The 20,655-nt window shown below is 38.1% G+C and overlaps 1 protein-coding gene across 10 annotated transcripts in view; it reads left to right on the forward strand.

Annotated features, from left to right (window-relative positions):
- Positions 1 to 20,655, forward strand: part of OSBPL6 (oxysterol binding protein-like 6) — a 173,492-nt gene that overhangs the window by 96,579 nt on the left and 56,258 nt on the right. For 8 of the 10 annotated variants that reach the window (XM_005857627.2, XM_014546283.1, XM_014546308.1 and 5 more), the window contains exons 3-4: positions 3,774 to 4,029; positions 19,736 to 19,828. In XM_005857627.2, coding sequence (XP_005857689.1) covers positions 3,928 to 4,029; positions 19,736 to 19,828 — 195 coding nt within the window. In that variant the 5' untranslated portion in view covers positions 3,774 to 3,927. Of the gene's footprint in view, positions 1 to 3,773; positions 4,030 to 14,786; positions 14,917 to 19,735; positions 19,829 to 20,655 lie in introns of those variants that run through there. The other 2 variants (XM_005857626.2, XM_014546324.1) reach the window with 2 other exon arrangements.

Genomic DNA, 20,655 nt, shown 5'->3' on the forward strand with positions numbered 1-20,655 from the left:
CGGGTTAGTGGATGGGGGAAGACTCATAAGATACCATTTTACTCTTGACTTAGACACTTACAGACCGATGGTTCCATTATGACTTAGAAAAGCTTAAAGGAAAACAAGTAGAACTTTAAAAGGGAAATTGTATCTTCCAAAATAATGGCAAATATAAAGGTTGATTAGAACCATATTAAATTAATATTATAAGGAAAGGCAGATTATTTAAAAAGATATCCTGCTTTAAAGGAACAGAGAAGAACCCAAAAGTAAGAAGTATAAAATCATATCCAGGGGTCAACTATTAGTTATGACATTAAATGGAAATGGGAAAAACTTCACTAAAATTAGATTTTTTAAAAAGTAATCCAACATGATCATTACTAGACGAACAGAAAGATATAGAAAGTTTAAATATAAAAGAATGGACACATTTCATTTATCACTTGAAAACAGAGCAGATAATACCAAATAAAGCAAAAAAGTATTGAAATCAACAAAGAAACTTGTTTTTACAATAATCAGAAAGTGAATATGGAATTATTACAAACTCTTCCATGATAAATCTCATTGTTTCAAAATATACTGAATACAACCTAAATGTCCCAGTACAAGAAAGGTTAAATGTATTGTGGTATATCTGTGTGGTGGCCTAATATGTAGTGATTAAGAGTGGTGATATTGAAGTTTCTTTGTTCATAAGGAAGACTGTTACCGATATATTGTTGATAAAAGAAAGCATATTATAGGTAATATGCACTTTATTCTCCTACTGTGGTTAAAGCAGAATCAAAATGTTAACCATTGTTATTACTATGTGATAAAACGAGTCAATTTAAATATTTTCATCCATACTTTTAATCTTTCTATGGTAAATATAGTAGATTATGTTTTTGTTCACTACTCTTCACTGCCTCTCCCTTTGGGGGGATTATACTTTTATGCATCATTGACCTCAGTTTGGCCACATGACTTGCTTTGGCCAATAAAATGTGAGTGAAAGTAACATGTGCCACCTCAAGCAAAGGCATTCAGAACTATCTCATGGTTCTGCCATGGCTCCTTCCCCCTTCACGTGAGGGTTGCTCCTTCAGCCTGGATGAAGAGGATACAGAGCATGGCTGCAGCTGACCTATAAAGGACTTGTAAATGAGTAAGAAATAAACCTTTCTTGTAAAGACTTGAGATTTTGCAGTTGTGCTACCACATCACAACTTAGCTCAGGCTAACTAGTCCCCAGTCTCAAATGTGTTTCTGAACACATACAAGTTATGGTGCCTATGAAGAGCAAGTTCTAGAAGTCTTTTCTGCCACCCTTTGATTTAGTTAGGTCCCTGGGTCATAAATCTGAATTTTTTTAATCCTCATCTGAGGATATACTTATTGATTTTTAGAAAAAGAGGGAGAGAGAGAGAAACATCAATGTGAGAGAGAACATCGACTTGTTGCCTTCCATATGTGCCCCGACCTGGGACTGAAACTGCAATGTAAGTATGTGCCTAAGTGGTAATCGAGCCCACAACCCTTCAATATATGGGACAATGTTCCAACCAACTGAGCCACACTGACCAGGGCCCTAAATCAGAATTTTATGTTACTTAGTGTAAATGCAAATGGTACAGTACCTAGAAACCATTATAATGATCCCATTGATAAGAAGGAGTGATGAGACAGAAAAATTAGATATTCATCTTTCATAATGATGTTATTTCCAGCTACAATACTTTTCTCATTGAGTATAAAAATTATGTTGGTGTTGACTTTAAATCTATGGTCTCTTTTTGGTGTAGAATAGGCAATTCCTGAAAATGTGCTTTGATAGAGATGAAATAACTATTTTTTAAAATGTCACAGCCATTCTTACACTCTAAGAATAAAGAATAAGTAGATGCAACCTGATAACAGAGTTCATACTTTCTCTTGTAATGCATTTTGATCCCATTCAACCTTTTATTAGGTACTTGAAATCTTTTTTTAAAAAATAAAAATTAATAGAAAAAACAACAATCTCAAAAACGATTCTTGGAATGGATTAACTTCTTCCACCTTTTCTTCATTCTTGATATTATAGATATTCATACCTATGATTCAACCAAAATGTTGCTCTTTCATCATAGACAACTTACCCTGAAAATGTCATTTTTAGTTAAAACAAAAACCAAGATGTTAGCATTATTGTTAATCAGAAAGTGAAGTCGGATGTGGTTAAGAAAAAACAACAGTGCCACAGAGGAAATGTTGGCCCTTGATGTAGCTTAGATTGAATTTACTTCCAAATGGATAACAACTTAATGAGTTTGGTTGTCTCAACCTCATCCCTTGGGGGCACTTGAGTACATCACAGAACCTCCATACTTTCAGCTCAAGTGTCAGCGTTTACTTGTAAAACATCTTGGACCAGAAAGTGAAGTGCTTAAAATTAAGGATCTGAGCAGTGTTCTTGCTTTCTGGTTGCTGGCAGCAGAGCTTGGCTTGAGAAATTTTAGTCACACTTATTAGACTGCTTTCATTAAAAAAAGGATTAGATGATTATTTAAGTGTCAATTTATGACTACCTTTTGCCAATACCAAATGAAACTTATCTTGAGCCAAGAATAAGCTCTTTACATTTCTATTAGCTCCAAAACTAGGAAAGAGCTCTGCAGCTCTTTGCATTTCTGTTAGCTCCAAAAAACTTGGGTGAGTACTTTCAAGGAGTATAAGCATTAAGATAGGGGCTAGAACTTGGCCTTTCATCCTCTTAGAAGAGGATGAAGTTCATTTTAGTGGTCAGTGTTTTGAGTCACAGGTTGGTGTGTTAGCGTTTCATCTCACACTGTCATGATTACCTTTAAAATGACTTCTTTTAGCAACCTCTGTTGCCAGTTGAACCGTTTTTAGCCCTAGTACTACAATGCAGATTTTCCTTATATGAATCTAAATGAAAAATGAAGTGGTCCTTGGCTGTGGATAAGTGAAGCAACTCCTAGCACTACCCCAGTTCTGGGACCTGCCTGTCAACCTGTGGATGCATTCAATCCTGTTGATTGTTGTGTTGAGAAAGTCATATATAGGTGTGCTGTAGACTTGGGCACAAATAACCGTGGATATATGTATTACTTCATCCTTTCTAATGGCTGGATCACATGATACACAAAAAACAGGAGCCCTTTTGCCTTTTGTGACTGACTGTCTTATGTTGGATTTAATCATCACATACATGAAATAACTGAACTGGAGACAAGCATGGAATGAGCTCTTATTATAATCCATTGGGCAGGGGAAATTAAATTTCAGAGGGAAAAAACTGATGTACTTGGACATGAGGGCCCAGCGCATAGCTCTGCTTTAAAACAAAGAGATTACAGCCTGGCTTTCATGGCCCAGTGATTGAGCATTGACCTATGAATCAGGAAGTCATGGTTCAATTCCCTGTCAGGGCATATATCCAGGTTGTGGGTAGATTCCCATGTGCAGGAGGTGGCTAATCGATAATTCTCTCTCACCATTGATGTTTCTCTCTCTCCCTCCCTGTTCCTGTCTGAAATCAATAAAAATATATTTTAAATAAATAAATAAATAAATAAATAAAACAAAGACTACAAGAGAAAAGTGTGACTTTAGCATATAGTTTCTTCTCACTTTCCTTTTGGACAGACTTTTGTTACATATTAACACTTTTAGTCTCCACCTTAAAAATCTAGAGGAAGAAATATTTCCTAATGTGTCAGAATTCTTCCTCTCACTGACATTTTAGTATTTTTCCTAAATATAAATTTACATGAGTTATAATTTGTTTGTTTTGCTTTCAGATGTTTTGGACACCTTCAATATTTACCTTCTCTTTCCTAGTCCAACCTGATTCGTGAAATGGACTGAAGCTAAAAATTCACCTACTTCTTTGTCTGAATTTGAGACACAATTGGGATGACCTTAAGTGCACGTGACTAGACTCCAACCGCAGCTATGAGTTCAGATGAGAAGGGCATATCTCCGGCTCATAAAACATCTACTCCAACCCATAGAAGTGCCTCCTCTTCAACGTCCTCCCAAAGAGAGAGTAGACAGGTAAGAGAAGAATATAAAGTGCATTTTGTTATTTTATGCAAACACAGTATCATTAGGATATGATGGGGTTGCTAATTCATTCTGAAATTTTGTTGTGAAGATTTTTATTCCACAGGAAAACTCACTGATTTCTGTAGATCTATCTGGAATAGAGGATCCTGCTCTTGCTTTTCTGTTATTTAGGATCCTTTCTTAGAGCGCAGAGCACAGGAAGGGTAGCTAAAAGCCCTGGAGAATTTTCCCATTCTGCACCTCGAGGCAGGAGCCAGCTATTGAACCTTGAATGTTGTGCTCTCCCTCTCTTCATCTGTGGAGATAGAAAAACAAGGGTCTCCTTCCAATAACTCTCACTGGTCGCAAAGCACTAACTTCTGTTTGGTGTTTCATGGAATCTGGTAACAAATTCAAGAATTAGATTATAAATAAAATTGTAGTATCAACGATATTAAGGGCAGTAAAAACTCAGAGAATGTTTAAAGTCAACAGAGAAAGTGAATTATTGTTGCTTAATTATCCCAGTGAGCCAACTCGGTAAGTTATTTTTGTTTGCGGAGTTAATTCATTGCTACCTCAGTGGCTATTCCAGTCAGAGTGTGGGGATTAGTCATATGAATTGTCTTCATTGTCAAGCAGGTGATTGTTTTGTCCAGTCCTTGTCTCTGTATTACTAGTTACCATGATAATATTATCTGTGATAGGATTTTTGTTATGTAACTGGGAGTTCACAGTAAGCCAGTGTTGTTAACTTTTTATAGAATCTTTTCTTTAGGAGGACATTCGATTAGTAAACATTCTTACAAGGGTTTTCCCCTCCTATTTTATGTGTTCAAAATATATTGCCTGACACCAATCAGAAAGGATATATGCACCCCTATGTTCACAGCAGCACAATTTACAATAGCTAACATTTGGAAACAGCCTAAGTGCCCATCAGCAGATGAGTGGATTAAGAAATGGTGGTACATCTACACAATGGAATCCCATGCCCTCATCCCCTTATTGTCTGTGTCCATTGGTTAGGCTTATATGCATGCATGATGAACCTGAGCATTATGCTGAGTGAAATAAGCCAGTCAGAGAAAGATAAATATCACATGATCTCACTCATTTGTGGAATATAATGAACAACATAAACTGATGAACAAAAATAGATCCAGAAACAGAGAAGCATCGAACAGACCTCCAACCTTAGAGGGAAGGCAGGGGAGGGTTGGTTTGGGGTTGGTTAAGAGATAAACCAAAGGACTTGTATGCATGCATGTAAGCATAACCAATGGACACAGACAGTAGGGGTGTGAGGGCATGTGCTGTGGGGGTGGGAGCAGCTGGGGAGAGGTCCACAGGGGAAAAAAGAGACATATGTAATACTTTAAGCAATGAAGAATTTAAATTAAAAAAAATATTTGGGGAAAATTAAATGAGATAATACCCAGAAAGCATTTAGAAAGTACCAGGCACGTAGTGAACAAGCAGTAAGTGTTAGATCTTGGTTGACCTAGAGCCGTGGTCGGCGAACTGCGGCTCGAGAGCCACATGCGGCTCTTTGACCCCTTGAGTGTGGCTCTTCCTAAGCCTTAGGAGTATCCTAATTAAGGAGTACCCTAATTATTAAATACTGGGGATCGAGCCCACAACCCGAGCATGTGCCCTTGACCAGAATGGAACCCGGGACCCTTCAGTCAGCAGGCCGACGCTCTATCCACTGAGCCAAACTGGCTAGGGCTGAATTCACTTCTGGACTTGTTCCTTGGAGAACATTCAGTCTACAAACCCTCCCAGCTCTCCCTCTCCCACTTCAGCAAGAGATTCCAGGAAAATCTATAAGAATCAGGGATTCCTTATGTTTATATCTTTTGCAGATTCTAAACAGATACTCTACTATGGATCTTAGGGAATTTTGACATTGCTGTCCTTTGTTATAGAGTTCAAAGAGGAGATCTACATTCTATTTATTAGAAACAGTTATACTATTAAGTAAATCTGTGATTACACACAGTTATAATGTTTATTGCATTGCATTTGTAAAGGAAATTAAGAGTACCATGAATGAAAACATATTTATATTAAATAACCACTGCATGTTGAGAAGATGTTTTCTATATTTATCCATTTTAGTCTACCTGTCACCTGCTCCTCCATCCTTTCTTGTTATGGCTTCTCCATTTTCCTCGTGCCTTGGGCATTTAAATGGAGAGACATTTTTAGCAGTATGGCCTTTCTGGCAGCTGGAGGAAAGAAGGGATAGACCCAGCTCACCCTGGAGCATTGTGGTAAATGGAAAACTGATGACTGCCATAGAAACATCTGTCATCATTGTTGATCTGCCTGTTGCACCTGAGCTCCAGGACTAGCTTGCAAAACAAAGAAAAACTGAGACTGGTCTGCCAGAGGGAGTTTGAAGGTGGAATGTGTGACTCCCAGCTGGCCTGTGCATGGAAAGGTGTACAATGGGAATAAAGTAATCCTATCTAATAAAGAGGGAATATGCTAATTGACCCTCACGCTGTCACAAAAGATGGCAGTGCCCATAGCCAAAAAGGAGGGAATATGCTAATTGACTGCCCTGCCCTCAAAGATGGCAGCACTCACAGCCAATAAGGAGAGAATATGTTATTTGACTTCTACGCCCTCAAAGATTGCGGTGCCCACAGCCAATAAGGAGGGAATATGCTAATTGACTGCCATGCCCTCAAAGATGGCAGCTCCCAGTTCCCTCAGCCCCACCAGGGCGCCTGCCTCCAGAGTCCCTCAGGCCCCTCAGCCACGCAGGGCCTGTATGAGGTGCAGGCAAGCCTCAGATGGAGGATGCCCAACCACCCAGGGCCACCCGAGGCTCAGGTAACCAGCGCTGGCCGAGGCTTGCACTGCCGGCAGTGGCAGCAGCAAAGGTGTGATGGGGGCATCACCCTCCCCTGATTGCCGGGTTGCCTCCCGCTCCTGAGGGCTCCCGGACTGTGAGAAGGGGGCAGGCCGGGCTGAGGGACCTCCCCCTACAGTGCATGAATTTTCATGCACCAGGCCTCTAGTCTACTCATAAACGGATAATGAATTCTAGGAAACTAGGAGACAGTGCTCAAATGTTTATTATTGTATAAGGAAAGAGTTTGCTTTCATTCCTGTTTACCTCAGCAAGTGGGAACTCTCCCAGATACTTTCTCCTCTGGTTCCTTCCTGCCTCCTGTTTTGTGTCTTTTCATCTTTCTCAAGGGAAAGAAGGAAAGAAAGAACAATTACAGTTCTGTTTTTCCCCTCCTATCTCAATTACTTCCTAGAATGCAATATTGACTTGTGGAAATCAGGATTTTCAGTGATCTTGTGATGTGATATGATAGTGTTTTTATAGGCATTTGTTTTTGTGTGATGACTGTTTTCATAGTGAAGGGACATAGAGAAATTGTGATGAATTAGTCTTCATTGAATGTTACCATTCTCCTGATTTGACTGGCAATTTGGCAGATGGTGCCAAATTGCAAAATACATCCCTATTTCTCTCCTAAATTGAACATACAGGTAAAGGATCTAGCACAGGGGTCCTCAAACTACAGCCCATGGGCCACATGCAAATACAAATATTGTATTTGTTCCCATTTTGTTTTTTTTACTTCAAAATAAGATACGTGCAGTGTGCATAGGAATTTGTTCATAGTTTTTTTTTTAAACTATAGTCCGGCCCTCCAATGGTCTGAGGGACAGTGAACTGGCCCCCTGTTTAAAAAGTTTGAGGACCCCTGATCTAGCACATAGCTGAGAATACAGCGATGCCTTAGTGTACTTTATTTGTCTCTCCTTCCCATGTTCTAGCCCTAGATTACTAATTAATCAGTTGGGCATTTCTACTTAAATGTACCACTGCCACCTTAAATCAATATGTGTGAACAGTTTGCTATTGGGATAATCATTCTGTTATTGACCTAAGGTCAAAGCCATTCCTTTCCACTTTACCTCTCTCTCATTCAAAAGGTTAAAAAGTTCTATTGATTATTTTCTCCAAATATCATAATTTCTTTCTATTCTTACTGTTGACTCCTTAGCCTGGACTCTCATCACCTCAACCCAGGATCCTGCAGAGTACTCTTGTCTCACCTTCTCCCCATGGCCTCATAAGATCAAATTCCCTGAATATGGCAGATTCATGCTCAGAATCCTTCAAAGACTCTTAGCTACCTGCACAATTAAGGCCATATTTTCTTACGTGGTATTCAGTAACCACCATGAACTAATCCAGCCTCAGTGTCCCATTTTCCTCCCAACCTGTACAGTCTTATCTGCTCACGGTTCCTAAAAGTGCCATATCTCTTTCTCTGGCCTTGTCTTTCCTGCATGGAATTCCTACCATCCCACTCTCAACCTGATACCTACCTATGCTTCAAGGACCGGCTCATGGGACACTTCACTGGCCCCTCAAACCCACATTGCCCTTTCCCTCCTCTAAACTTTTATGGAACTTTTTGACAATATGTAATATATATATTAATGTACTGTACTCTGAGCTCTTTTACAGACTACACACTCTAATTCTTCAGAGATGAGCCTTGCACCTCAAATGTTTTAGTATATCGTAGAGAATATTTTTAAAGACCTGCAACAATATTAGTCTTGTCTTTTTATTACAAAACTTCCATTCCAGATTTATTTGTCTTCTCCCAGCTTCCTTCCTCATAGATAAGGAAAACAAAGAACGTTTGCCAAATATGTAGTAGGAACTGGCTGTCCTTCCTGTCTCTAAATTCTGTAGCCCAACAGGTGAAGAAGGGAGAGAAGTTGGGAAATAACATTATTAAGTGTTCCTGTGATTTCACTCAGTGTTTCTTCATCAACGAGAAGGTCAAGACTCCACTCAGTATTTAACAAGTTGGAAGACTAATAAATGCTACATTTATGTTTTGGCCATTAGATGTTAGACGTTAGATGTTAGAACATCTAACAAAATTAGCTGTGTGTGTGTGTGTGTGTGTGTGTGTGTGATCAACTATGACTCATAAGCTGCAAGTAATATACGTACTAAAATTTTCAAAAAGGAAATAAAGGAGTTGATTAGACATGTATGACTTATGCATAAATAAGCATTTCCCATGTATGCACCAAGGAAAACTTGTCCCTTGAGCTATTGCATGAAGAAAGGATTCAGTTGTCAAGTAAGTTAGAGAAATGCTAATCACAATCTTTCTTTGCAATGTATATTAATAAATTAAGGACACCAATAAAGTCTGTGGTTAGAACTTTATTTAACTGAGTACTTCTAGAATTTTGTACATTGTGGAATTTATTCTATTTCCCCAAGTCATGGATGTAAAAAATTCAGATTCTTTCTTCTATTAAGAAATTGGAAGGTCTAGGAACACTAGGCCCAAGTTCCAAATGGCAACACTGGAAATGGTAATGTTCCTCCTTAGATGGGACATTACTCTCTGATCAGCTCTTGTCTCTACCTCTCCTTATTATTTTCTTTTTGTAAATATCCATATTTTATTTTTAATTATAATTGACATGCAATATTCTATTAGTTTCAGGTGTACTACATAGTGATTCAACATTTGTATACTTTATCAACTGATTACCCCAATAAGTCTAATAACCATCTGTCACTGTACATAGTTATTACAATATCATTGATTATATATGATATTATTGTCTATAGCAGCAGCCCCACCTCTCCTTATTGTACTTCAGTACTTATTTGTGTTTCCTGCCTGGCCCCTGAAAACACTTGAATTTGCCAACAGTGATCTTGGATATCAAGTCAACCACAGTAATATTTAAGCGACTTAGGGTGATTTCCACTTGAATGTTAAAAAGGCATTTCAAATTTAGCATGTTCCAAACTGAACTCCTAATTTTTCTCTCAAAACTACTCCTTCCCAGAATTCTTCATTTCAGTAAACAGAATTCTGTTCTTTCATTTGGTCAGGTCAAAAACCTTGCCAGGAGTCACCCTTGACTTCTCCCTTCTTCTCACATGCCACTTCCACACCCTCAGTGAATCCTGTTGGTTCTACCTTCAGGATGTACCTATAATTTGACCACTGCTGACCACCTCCTCCCCCCTCACCCTGGTCTGCTCTTACCAAATACATTTTTAGGTGTTTCATTAGGACTATATAAACATCATCCGGAATGACCATAAGTCTACAAAACTGCTTTGTATAAGCTTTAAAAGTTAATGAATATAAAGAATATCTCACATGGGAAACTTAGAACAAATTTTTAAAACCATCTTTGAGGCTCTGAGGCAGATGTCTGTGGCAATAAGACCTCTGTTTGTCCTCTAAAGTATCTGTATTTATCTCATGATAATTTAAGCATGTTCATGGGAAAGTGGGAACTTAGACACTGAATATATTACAACACATACTTATTCACTTTTTCATTCAACAAATATTTGTGAGTGCATATGGGCAAATCATAAATATATCTGCTCTGAGTTTATAAGGGTGATCAAAACTAACCAACTCTACCTCAAATATACATATGTAAATGTTAAGTAGACATGTATAGGATTATTAGGGGAGGTATTTTGCTAGTGTTGTTATCAAAGTTATGTTATTGGTTATCATATTGAAAATGTTTGTTTTGGGTCATTTTAATAGCCTTGTACAAAATCACAAATTAACTTGACTTCAGTGATCTTTTTAAGTCCCCTGGAATTGTTCTCTTACCTTTTAAATTAACACTATATGTTCTGGAGCCTTGGCTCTTAAAGTGGCTTGGTATTTGTCCCCATTATTGGTCATGCGTTTATAATTGCTATAAAGAAGTGTGATGGTAGTTGCTGGGGTTTCCTGTGATCTCCTTATATGTCTGTGAGTGTTGACAGTACAGGTGAGGAGCACATCCCCAGTAAGATCTGGTTCTAGTTCTTAAAGGCAACCATGCACTTTAAAAAGCTGTTTATCCACATGCCTTTTACCACTTCATAGTCACACAAGTACTCTTGGCCTCTGAATGGACCACTTGATGGGTCTGAATGGTATTTCTTACAGTGCAAAGTTTCCAACAACAGACCAGTCCAATGTGGGGCCATTGCTGTTCTTAATGAGTTTCATGTTTCTGTGCAGGAAAAGTCAAGACTGTGATGACTCCCCTCCCCACCCCCTTTCAGGGATTTCCAGGTGCACTGTGTGGAATTTTTTCCAGCAACTATTTCTAAAACTCTCTACTTCCATTCATTTTCGTAGTGCTTTATCTGGAGATCTATTATTAATGCAATTCTGCCATCTTTGCATTAAGGCAAGATAATTGTTACTGTAGAGAAAGTAGAATTTCTGCTTCTTCAGTCGTGGCCTTCTGGCTTTGGTAATTTAAATATTTGATACTATTAAAAATATATTAATTCCTTGAAGGAAATTATAAAGAAGACAGCAGGCAAGTCTGTGCATGTGGTTTGCTACAGGAATTCAGAAGGATGCAAAGTCTGCATTGCCATCCGCTGCTGATGCTGTTCCCCTGGCGAGTATCTAGGGCATCTGTCTCCACTCGCTGCGTCAGCTTTCTCAGTACATCCTGATGTGCTGGTCACAAGGTGCTGACTGCGGTTAGTGGGTTGACCAGGTAACACGATGGCCATGTTGTTATGCATTCCAAAAAGGACACCCAGGTGTCATATACCTGCAGGATGTCTGGACATATTTTTCTGTGGCAGTAAGGATGCACAAGATTCCTACACATTTATTCTTAGAGCAGTTATAACTGAGATGTTAACTACCATTTATTGAGTGCCTGCTGTGTGCCAGCACCTGGGCAGCACTATGCATACACTGGGTGCCAACTTCGTGACTTGCCGTGTCTTCTGAGGTAGATATTGCCATCCCCAAATTACAGATGGAGAACACTGATGCTGAGAGAGTTGCATGGTTTGCCAAGTCATGTGGTAAATGGCAGCATGAGGGTTGGTTTGCTTGTTTGTATGATGCAAAACGTAACCTCCTTTTCACTGTATCCCTGAAGTAAGAGCTAACTGGCTTACTCTTAATTCTTTCTTAAAATATTCTTTATTGTTTAAAGTATTACATATGTCTCCTTTTTCCCTCATTTATCTCTCCCCAGCCGCTCCCACCCCCCAGCACATGCCCTCGCCCGCCTTCCCTCTGAGGGTGGATGGTTTGGGCATTTATTCAAAGTAATTTAAAAAGATAGCCCTAACTGGTTTGGCTCAGTGGATAGAGCGTCGGCCTGCGGACTGAAGGGCCCCAGGTTCGATTCCGGTCAAGGGCATGTACCTTGGTTTCGGGCACATCCCCAGTATGAGGTGTGCAGGAGGCAGCTGATCGATGTTTCTCTCTCATCGATGTTTCTAACTCTCTATTCCTCTCCCTTCCTCTCTGTAAAAAATCAATAAAATATATATTAAAAAAGATAAAGCACCCTTATGTTCATTGCAGCATTATTTGCAATAGCCAAGACATGGATGCAGCTTAGGTGTTCATCAACAGATGAATGGATGAAGAAGATGTGGTACATAGGGGGGGGGGGCGGCAGAAGTAGGTTTACAGTTGTTTGTATGGAAAATAATACAATAATTGATAAATAATAATACAAAAATAAACTCTGTGCTTCGCATACTCACAGCTGTAAACCTACTTTTACCCCACTCTGTATATATAATGCAATATAATTCAGCAATAAGAAAAGAATGAAATCTTGCCAATTGTGATAGCATGTATAGATCTAGAGAGTATTATGCTAATGAAGTAAGTCTGACAGAGAAAGACAAATACTATATGATTTCACTTATATGTAGAATTTAGACACAAAACAAGTGAATAAGCAACACTAAACAGAAACAGAGCCATGTATGCAGAGAATAAACTGATGGTTGCCAGAGGAGAGAAAGATGGGGGGATGTGTGCAAACAGTAAAGGGGAATAAGAGGTACAAACTTTCATATAATAAAAGCATAATATGCAAATCGACCGAACAGCAGAAAGACTGGCAAGCAGGTGGTGCCAGGCCAACCAAGGCGCATGCCAATGGGCAGAGGGAGGGGACAGTGATGAGGGGGCATGGTGGTGACCAGCAGTGGCAGAGGGGCGATGGGGGGGTTGGGGCCCTAAGTCAGACATCCCTTGAGGGCTCCTGGACTGCAAGAGGGCGCAGGCCGGGCTGAGGGACCCCTCCGAGTGCACAAATTTTCATGCACCGGGCCTCTAGTTATAAAATAAGTAAGTCATGGGGATGTAATATACAACATAAGCAATATAGTCAATAATACAATAACTTCACAGTTCCAGATGGTTACTAGACATATTGTGGTGATCACACGTTAGGTATATAAATGTAATTAACTATTCTGCACACCTGCAATCAGTATAATATTGTATGTCAACTATACTTTAATTTTAAAAAGTACTTTAGAAGTTTCTAAATTATTTTGGATATTTTAAAAAAACATTTTATATAATTCATAAATATAGAAATAGATTAGATAAAATAATCAGATGAACCGTTTTAATGGAGTTAACTTTCAGAGAGCAATGGTCCAATTCCCCATATTACTATCCTAAATTTGTATGAAAAGTGAGTCTAAACAGAAATTTGTAACCACAGCCTAAAATATTTCCAGCAGTTCCTTTATGTCTTTGAATTAAAGTAAAATTAAATGAAATGACAAGCTCAACAAACCAAGAGACTTGTTTGGCAGATCATGTGGACTCCCAATTTGAGACTCATGTTCCTGTCTGCAGGAGTTGCAAGCCATTCAGCTATTATTAAGCGTCTCATTGTCTGTATGTTTACCCACATCTTTGATACAGAGTAAACCAGACTGTAGTCATGTTGGCAGCTTTCCACGTGCTGCCCAGGAGATATTCAGATTAGTGAATACTAACTGGGAACAAACTTTTACCAAATTGATGAGCTGCAGTGAAATTATGTGTTCTAGACTCCTGGTTCTATGCTAAATATGCATCAAGTCTATCTGAGCAGGGGGCACAAAGGGCGGGTAAGTACTTCCACCTTCTCTGTGTGTTCCAGGTTCCTTAAAAAACCGAACTTGAATGAACCTACATTCATCACTTGTCACAAATGTACCACTCTGGTGAGGGATACTGATACTGGGGAGGCTTTGCATGTGTGGGGGCAGAAGGTATATGGAATCGCTATACTTTCCCATTAATTTTGCTGTGATATTAAAACTACTCTAAAAATAAGTCATTAAAAAAAAAAGCAAAAGGTTGACCTGGAAATTAAGTTGTAATTTTAGTATTTGAGGAAAAACTTGATTTTAAAAGATGAATTAACACTTTTATGTAACCATTTATTTAACCTGCTTACATAATACATATAACACTTTGAAGGTATGTGGCATCTGTTTCCAAGTCATTGGGAAAGAATCTGAAAATAGCAGCTGGTGGAGAAAAAGTACAAAAAATTATAGCACAAATTATTATCTTAAAGGTAACCTTATGAAAAGAATTAATTTGTGTTACTGAAGATGTTGCCAAATTAAATTTGACGTGTTTGCCACTGACCAGTCATAGCTTTAAAACTAGTAACCAAGAGCTCCAGGATTAATCCACTTGATGTTTCTGTTTTAAAATTTGAGTCCTTTATTTTCATTTTGTTCTTTTTAATTTAATGCAAAAAAAGTTGAGTCCTTTAAATGTTTTCGAAAGTTTTATCCTGTTGGCGTTGTGGTTTTTATAATTCAGAGATGAAGCTAAAGAAGTTTAATGCCTAATCATGTGTTAATGATTACTGAAGGACTGTGCTCTAAAATTAATCAGAGAGCACTGAAAAATTCCAGAACATTTTGACTGGCTGCACTGTTCAGTGTCTTGTGCTAGGATGGGGTGGGCTGGGGGGTAAAAGGGGTGGGATACCAAGATGAAGATGAGCTAGTCCCTACCTCCAAGGAGCACCCTAAATTACTAGAGTCCAAGATTGGGTATGGTAAGTTTGACAACTGTCTTCTTAATATCTGTCGATATTAAAAATTTAGCATTTAAGTGCTTAGATATTTCATTAAAGTAGTGAATGGTTTTCTGTGTGGTTCTGTAACTTCAGGAATTTGCTTTTGGATTTAAAAACCATGAGTTTGAAGACAGTCATTAAAGTAGTGGATTAATTTTCTGTTATTGGATAGGCAATGATAGTTAGGTTCTAGCGATATACAAATAGAGGGTGGACCAAAAGTAAATTTACAGTTGTTTGTATGGAAAATAATACAATAAATAATAAACAAGAATAAACACTGTTTTGTGTACTCACAGCTGTAAACCTACATTTGCCTACCTTGTATAAGACTGCTCAAGTTTGTATAAGAGCATTTGGCTTCTTTGATATCATTCTGGAGGTTAAATGAAATAGCTTATTTTTTGAAGCTAGTTACATTTATAATGGGTAGTTTTATAAATTATGCTTTAATTTATCAGTAAAATATGTACTTATTTGTGGTAATAAAAATACTCATTTACTTCTATTTTTTAGTAACTGTTTTTATTATTTTCTGTATCTTGGCAAATAAACAAAATTTAGGGTATTTTTCACTCAGCTTGAATGTGTACTGTATTGTACTATGTTTGAAATGAATGAGCCTCTTTGCTCCCATAATAGAAACTATTTTGTAGAATCAGGTGGAGAAGAAACTAATATGTTCTTTGTGACAGGTATTGGGATAATTTATAGATTCTGTCTTGGTTTGTTTGGTCTCTAACCCTTCTTATCCACAAAATCCTAGCAACATTTTAAGTATCCCTGGGCAACTACTATAGAAGCAAAACTCTTTTGATCACACTTTAAATATCCTAAATTGATTCCTATGTCTGTGGTTTGGTTCAGAAATTAGGGGATTTAGTTTGCTTCCCCAGGCTAAATTCCTGAATTAATCCTTTATTTTCTGCTTACCTAGTTGCTAAGGTCGAGTTTCTTTCCAAGTTCTGCTTTTCTTACCATGTTTATTTGTTGGGGGTTGGGGGTTGGGGGTGGGGAGGGTGAGGAGGCAATGTATGTATATTTTATTGCCCAGCAACCTACAAGTATAAGGATAGGGTAGGGTCCTTAAAGTGAAACTCAGACCAAAAATATTTCACTGGAAGAAATAAAGTAAGTTAAAGTCGTAGCCACATGGAACAAGATTAATGCTTGTGTTTACAACAATTTTTTGTTCAGCCTTATTTGGCCATTTGTATAATAAGGCCTCTCTCTAGAATATAAGCATCATAGGAGGAATTCTCTTGTCTCTTTTGTTCTCTGACATGCTGTAATCTGCACTTGACACAGTACAGATGTCTAACAATGATTTGTTGATTAATTCAACCAACACACAAGTGAATGAATGTGTGAATGACACATATCACTGGCATTTTCTGGTTTTCTACTTTATTATATTTACTTTACTGAACTTTTTGGTTGATTCTATTAAATAGTGAGGGAAGAACTGTGTAGTTTCTAAAAGATTCTATTTCTTGATTTTTAAAAATGCAATATTGAAAACTGTTTTTCCTCCCTGTAGGAATTTATCTCAAATTATGAAGTTATTTATATCTCTGTAGTAGAGTGACACCTATATATCTTTACTGCTTGTGGTTCTTTTTTAGAAAAATCAACTTAAGACATTTGAAAAATAAGTTCATGTTTTTTTAGTTTCATAGAATATACATTTAGAGAAGTTTTGCTCAGATGTATTTGAAGAGTATATGACACAAGGTTTCTTTCCCTCTACTAGTTTGTGTAATGTCTCAGGATAGTTTGGGGTTATTAATGAATAGATTTATATAATTTAGCTTACCTAGTGTTAAAGAAATTTTAAAATGCGTTAGTTTTTAAACAGTGCTTTTCCTCAAAAGAAGCATTATGAGAAACAGAATAACTTACATGCAAGTCAGAATTCTCCATTTTAATAATAAACACAACGTTTTTAAAAGTAGTTCTTCTAGAACAGTGGTTCTCAAATTTTTGGTTACACTCTTAAAAATTATTGAAGGCTTCAAAGAGCTTTTGCTTATGTAGGTTATATCTATCTATATTTATTGTGTTAGAAATTAAAATGGATAGAATTTTAAAATATTCCTAAATTTATTTAAAAATAGCAATTGACCATCACATGTTAGCTTAGGTTCCTATCCAAAATTTCAATATGAACAAACAAATAATGCCATTCCCAGGTGGTTTGTTCCCATTTTTTCTGTTGAAGATCTAAACACACACCTCCAGTCTTTCACTCCATCCTATACCTTGGCTTTTGACTCTCCATCAAAAGGCGCTGGCACAGGTATGGGTACTCAGCCACAGTTATCATTTTTCTCTGCTAATTCAAGTAGGTCTGGGAATAGAAAAAGCAGAGTCCCGATTAATGCTTAAATTGTCCTTCGACACTGTAGCTGTCCGATTAGGAATTCTTGCTAACCCCTGACCCATTGTATTTGGCGCCAAAATATCTGTTCTTATCTCTCGTGTTTTCTCACAAATTGGAAGAATGAGAACAATTCATAAACCTTTTCCTTCAGTTGTTTTCTTTCTAATAAATGGCTCAAAATGCATTCAGGTAGGATTTTTAAAATCTGTAATCAGACTCCTTGTGTTCAAGGTAATAGAAATAACTAAAAGCTTTAAACTTACAAAGAAATTAGAATAATTGGCTCAGGTCAGTGTAATTTCTTTATGAAAGAGCAAATATTAATCTAATAGTTTTCCAGTGATGTATCAAAAATAGAGGGCTCAATAAGTAAATAAAATACCAACCTGTATATTGAAAAAATGAAATAACTAGAGTAAAAACATTATATTTCATTTTCAGCCTATATCTGAAAATTAACTACACTGAGTTCTTTGATGTCTTTCAAAATTGTTCTCCCATAGAAAGTTCTTCATGTTTTTTTCATATGTACAAGTAATATCCACTTATTGCATTAAAAAATTAGAAAAAGATTAAAAAGCAATTAAAAATTATCTATAATCCTTCCACCTTTGGATAGCTATAGTTCAATTCAAACATTCTGAAATATATTTTGATTATATTATAACATCATTATATTCTATATACTTTTTATAGCCTGATTTTTCAGTTGACAGAACATTATGTGTATTTTTACATATCAGTTGACATGGATCCATGTTGTCATCTTTAATCACTCCATGCTATTTCCTTATGTTTGTATTATTCTCATATATATATATATATATATGATATTTTCTACTACAACAAATAATGCTTTAGTAAACATATCTGTTCTTACATATTTGTATAAGTATCTGATTATTTCCTAATAGTGAAAATTTAGCTGTGGGATTGCTGAGTAAATGAGGCATCTACTTTTTTCCCCAAAAAAGTTTTTAATAAAATTGCAAAAATCCTCTTTAGATAGATCATACCCAATTTATACTCCCTTTCCTCCAACCCTAATCCATTCTCTAATCTATGGTTTAAAAAATCATTATTATTTTGGTTTTCATTTCTTTGAATACTTCTGAGGCTGAGGTGAACATCTTTTCAAATGTTCTGTGTGAGTTCCCTGTTCATGTGCTTTGCCTATTTTTCTGTTGGAATGTTATCCAACTGATTAATGAATATTCAGATCAATGAAGACTCTTTATAGTCTTCGTAAAGGACATCTACTGTTTATTGTATTTAATGAGTTGTTTTCTTTTCTGTGCACTTAAGGATTATTATAAGACTAGAGGCCCAGTGCACAAAATTCATGCACGGGGGAGGAGGGGTCCACTCAACCCAGCCTGCACCCTCTCCATTCCGGGATCCCTCTCATAATCCAGGAACACTGGCTCCTAACTGCTCACCTGCCTGCCTGCCTGATCACCCCTAACTGCCTCCCCCTGTGGGCTTGGTCGCCCCACGCAGCCTGCTGCTTGATCGTTTGGTCACCCCTAACTAACCCCCCTGCTGGCCTGGTTGCCCTACGCAGCCTGCTGCTTGATCGTTTGATTGCCCCTCACTAACCCCCCTGCGGGCCTGGTCACCCCACACAGCCTGCTGCTCAGTCGTTTGGTCGCCCCTCACCAACCCCCCTGCCAGCCTAGTCACCCTACGCAGCCTGTTCAGTTGTTCGTTCGGTTGCGATGGTCACTTAGGCTTTTATATATATAGATACTATAATATAATTATAATATTATAATATAATTATCTCATAGGGATTATAAGAAAGTCTAAAGACTAAATGGTATTAAAGCTCTGGGCTTTTTGACTTAAAATTTTCTCTTTGTATAGTGCCATTGGAGTGGTAAGCAGATATTCTTATGTAAGGCTAATTGTGTATGTAGTAGATGTACTAATGTTTAAAAAAATTTGTGTGGCCCCTTGACTCCTTCTTTAAGATTGAATCCAACATTGCAGGACCAACCAGTTCAGCAGATAAGAAGGGACAACAGGCCCTAACTGGTTTGGCACAGTGAATAGAGAGTCAGCCTGCGGACTGAAAGGTCCCAGGTTTGATTCTGTTCAAGGGCATGTACCTTGGTTGTGGGCACATCCCCAGTAGGGGGTGTGCAGGAGGCAGCTGATCAATGTTTCTCTCTCATTGATGTTTCTACCTCTCTATCCCTTTCCCTTCTTCTCTGTAAAAAATCAATAAAATATATATTTTTAAAAAGGGACAACAGAATCCTGGCTGAGATTTTTCTGACTGTTGGTACTGCCTTTGTTCTCCTCAGAACCCCACAGGAGTTCTGTCTTTACTGTGATCTGTGATCTCACCCCTATGCCCATCCACACGAGAAATGGCTTATCTAACCCTGGGTTGTATTTCCCTTTATTCAGAGTTCCCACGTACTGGAGAGGACTGCTTCCTCCGGCACCGAGCCCTCCATAAGTCGGCAATTACTGGAACCGGAGCCAGTCCCCATCTCCAAGGTCAGTGATGGACTGTGGTGCTCGCTCAGATGGCCTGCTGCCTGCCCTGGGCCAGCTGCACTGTAAATAACTCACACCTGACTCCCCTGGGGTAGCTGAGGCGCCCCCTGCAGGGCTGCTCTTGCACTTCTTTCTGCATGCAGTGTGTAAGGTTTCTTTGCCAGCGTGAGGAGGGAAGACATGAAAGTATATTTTGCTGGGATTTTCAGGATTACATATAGAAGTCCAGCATTCTCTATGTTTTGGGAAAAGGACAAGAGAAACTATTGTTATTCTCCATTGGAGAGATGAGAAAAGATTTCTGTACCAAACTAATAGAAAAAAATAACTGGGTCCAGTAATAATCTACCATATTGCCCATGTACTGCATACCAGGAAATATGCTAAATGCTGAAATATATTATCCCACTTAATAGAACCCTATGAACAGCCTTATGCAGTGTACGTGTTTATTACATTTTTTAAATATGGAAACTGAGAATTTGTCAGTTGCTCAAAGACAAAAAAAAAAGCTGCTAAGGGCAGAGCAGGGATTCAGACTTAGCCTTCGTTAAGGCTACTAGTGGTAAACTAGTAGCCACCCAGCAGGGCTGTTGTACACTGCGAGTCCCTGGCTCCTTCTTACATCTGGCCTTCCTAGCAGTGAGCTGAGGAGAACCTGCAGATTAAGACCTTTTCCGTCTCATGGAAGCCAGTGTTCCCACCCCTTCAGCCTTCTCTTCCTGTGACTAGCTAAATATCTGAATTCATTTTTGTCTAAAATGCAAAAATCATAAAGTCGAGGAGACGTCATCCTCCTCATCCGCAGCCCACCCGGCTCCCTGAGA

Source organism: Myotis brandtii, unplaced genomic scaffold (genome assembly GCF_000412655.1).
Source record: "Myotis brandtii unplaced genomic scaffold, ASM41265v1 scaffold112, whole genome shotgun sequence".
NCBI lineage: Eukaryota > Metazoa > Chordata > Mammalia > Chiroptera > Vespertilionidae > Myotis > Myotis brandtii.